Source organism: Oncorhynchus gorbuscha, linkage group LG11, assembly GCF_021184085.1.
Source record: "Oncorhynchus gorbuscha isolate QuinsamMale2020 ecotype Even-year linkage group LG11, OgorEven_v1.0, whole genome shotgun sequence".
Taxonomy (NCBI): Eukaryota; Metazoa; Chordata; class Actinopteri; order Salmoniformes; family Salmonidae; genus Oncorhynchus; species Oncorhynchus gorbuscha.
This window is the reverse complement of record NC_060183.1, coordinates 34631238-34634581: the sequence shown is the minus strand read 5'-3', so window position 1 is coordinate 34634581 and position 3344 is coordinate 34631238. Positions and strand designations below refer to the sequence as shown.

The 3344-nt window shown below is 41.8% G+C and overlaps 1 protein-coding gene across 1 annotated transcript; it reads right to left on the bottom strand.

The window, feature by feature from the left end:
• Positions 1-1032: 1032 nt before the first annotated feature.
• LOC124048542 (gamma-crystallin S-1-like) lies at positions 1033-3072 on the bottom strand. The gene is made up of 3 exons (XM_046369424.1): positions 3006-3072; positions 2334-2576; positions 1033-1891 (listed from the first exon to the last, which is right to left on the bottom strand). Exons 1-3 carry the CDS (start codon positions 3015-3017, stop codon positions 1604-1606), a joined length of 543 nt encoding a protein of 180 aa, XP_046225380.1. The 5' UTR covers positions 3018-3072; the 3' UTR covers positions 1033-1603.
• Positions 3073-3344: the final 272 nt, after the last annotated feature.

Genomic DNA, 3344 nt, shown 5'->3' with positions numbered 1-3344 from the left:
ATGGGATGCAGCCTGGGAGGGCATAGCCCCATCCACTTGGTAGACAGGCCCACTCACTGGGGAGCAAGGCCCAGCCTAACAGAAATTTTAAAAAAGCTCCACAAAAGGGCTTTAGTACAGACAAATACTCCTCAGTTTCATCAGCTGTCCAGGTGGCTGATCTCAGACGATCCCGGATGTGGAGGTCCTAGGCTGGTGTGGTTCCACGTGGTGTGCGGTTGTGAGGCCGGTTGTACGTAGTTCCACATTTTCTAAAACTATGTTGGAGGCAGCTTATAGTAGAGAAATCAATATTCAAATCTCTGGCAACAGCTCTGGTGGACATTCCTGCAGTCAGCATGCCAATTGCACATTCCCTTATTGGCCTTATTTTCCCCAGCACAAGGTGCAATTGTGTAATGATCGTGCTGTTTAATATGCCTCACCTGTCAGGAGGATGGATTATATTGTCAAGTGTGTAACTCTCACTAACAGGGATGTAAACAAATGTGTGCACAATTTGAGAAAAATGAGCTTTTTGTGTGTATGGAACATTTCTGGGAGTTTTTATTTCAGCTCATGAAACAGGGGACCAACAGTTTACATTCCCCTGTTTTATATTTTTGTTCAGTGTATATATCTATTCATTCGCCGTGTGTCTGACAATCCCCTGCACTAGGTCTCGGCAGAATGTTTTGTATAGTGACCACGAGGTTGGACATTTTGTGCAAGTTGTGCCTCCCCCTCCACTCATAAATGTTTATGGCAAAATCATTTGTAATCATGATTGGTTACTGGCCCTATTTGATTTGACTTTTTTTATTTTTATATAAATTTTTTCCCCTTCTGTTTTTCATGTTTATGGTCACATGTTTGGTGTCAGTACAGGTCCATAGTGAAAGTTTGTTATCTTTGGTTCCTCATGCCACATTCTTTGAATAATAAAGATGATGTACAGTTAGGTACTTGATGTTCTCAATCACATTTGTTTCACAATCATGGTGAGAGAAATATGTTTTTTTTTGTTGATATGAATAATTATTGTGATTGATACCTGATTGCTCAAACTTGATTTACTTGTAGTGAATGTCAACACACCAACATTGTATTGTCTCACACCACATACATCAACTGGTAAGATTTTGTTATATTCCAAACAGTGCTACATTGACAAGTTAACAAAGTTACTTTGTCATAGACACATGAAGTTCACGTGTTTTGGTATAGGTCAGAATAATAAAAATAAAAAAACAATTTAAGCAGGCTCGGTTGGAAGAAATTGCAACTGTCTTTGCTGCTGCATGCTGCATTAGTGACACAATTAAATATACTGTCCCTTCAGTCCACTGGTTTATTATTCAATGTGAGGAAATGGTATGTATAAATTGACGACTGTCTGCATAAAGCCCTTTAAATGTTCTTGTATACAAATCTACATCAGGATTCCAATCCACTGCTTGCTTTCTTCAGCCCAGCCATATTCTCAGTAAGTGGTCTAATTACTAAAGGACAATCTCCTTATTCCCTGATATCAACCATATTCTGAGATTGACTCATGTTGGCATCCCCTCTACATATGTATAGACTTCTGCAGGCTGTCAGACAGAGCGATCTAGAGACCACTTTATTGGTTGTTTTGCTTCAGCTCTGTGACGCGACGCACCGAGCCAATGGTAGAGCTCATGCTGCCCCAGTCACTATGCTTGTTGTACTCGCCAGGGCGCAGGAAGTACTGATGGCCCCTGTAGTTTGGGTGCTCGTGGAGGATCCAGTAGCCCTCCATAACATTGCAGGAGGAAATGTCTCTCCGGTGGAAGCGGTCCTGCAGGTTGGGGCAGTCGTCGCTCAGCTCCATCATCTTTCCCCCAAAGTCTGATCTCTCAAAGATCTTCATCCTGTAGTTTCCATTGTACTGTGCAAGGAGAAAATTGATTCACTTCATAGAACTGAAATAATGTTTTTTCAATGTCAGACTTTTAGGCCTGAATGTTGTATGAAGTCTTGGAAAGTTTGGGAAACTTCACATGAACTCCCTAGCTACACAGAATATTGTCATAATTAACAGCTGTTGTAAACAGTCATGACAGCTGATGTAAGCTTATGGGAATCTTGAATCTGAGAACATCTGACAGCTTCCACCTGAAAGACATCTCCTGTAATGTTGGGTAGGGCTCGCAAAAAAACTTTGTAGGCATACCTCCTACAAACATTCCTAAATATTGGTTCGTGTCAAGTCAATTGCCTATAACCATGTCAAACTTATACCAGCTGTTATAAATGTTTACAAAGGTAAAACAGATTCAAGAGCATTTGTTTGTGTTGTGTCATGACGGTGAAGATATAGCTGTTCTCACAGCTGGGATTATGCGACAGGAGCGGATGCAGTCGTTGAAGCCGGACCAGCGATGGTGGTCGGCGTACTTCCCCCTTGTCAGCATGTACTGGTATCCAGAAAAGTTAGGCTTCTCATAGGCCATCCAGCACCCACTGTCCACTCGAATGGAGTTACATCGGGAGAAGTGGGAGTGCATGTCAGTGCAGTCACCACTGCACTCATAGTGGCGTCCCTCAAAATTCCTGCCCTCGTAGAAGATGATCTGAACAGAGAGCTTCTGAAGTTAATGGGAATACAGGCAGAAGCACATCTCTACATTTTAATCAAACTAGCTTAGAACCTTCTTTCTGGGTGAAAAACACCCCTGTGTTTGGATTTACACTTGAAATTGACTCTGCAAATATATTTGAGAATGGCACAAAGGATAGAACACCTATTTTCCTAGCCTTGGTCCCAGATCTGAATGTGCCGTCTCACCAACACCTATTGTCACTGTCATGCCAAACAATGGCCACAGGAGTTGGTTATACAGCACAATCAGATCTAGAACCAGGCAAGAAAAAAATCTGGGCTCATACTACAATTATGATTTCAGACAAAACTCATGACTAAATCTGAAATGGAACGGCAATAGACTTGAGAAGGCGGTCTGTAATGTTCTTTTCTTTGGAAAATTATATGTTCTGCTTACCTTACCCATCATGACTGTGGAGGTCAACAGGACAGGCCTGTCCTCATCCCAGAGCCTTTTATGTGTCAGAGAAAAAGGATAGAGCATTGTTATTAAAATCACATGAGTTATCATGTCAGCACAAACTGTTCTATCTGCCCCTATGACACTGAGCACATGTCAACCTCATGCTCCCTTTAGATTGAATTCCATTGTTATGCAAATACAGTTAGACTATTTGCTAGGTCCGGACAATAGAGTTGCACACTTGGTGTTTGGTCCCAAGGAAAACATTGCTCAAAACAGGTTTGAAAAAGGTTAGTTGGAAAACTGGACTTCACAAACATCCCTGTCTGTCCC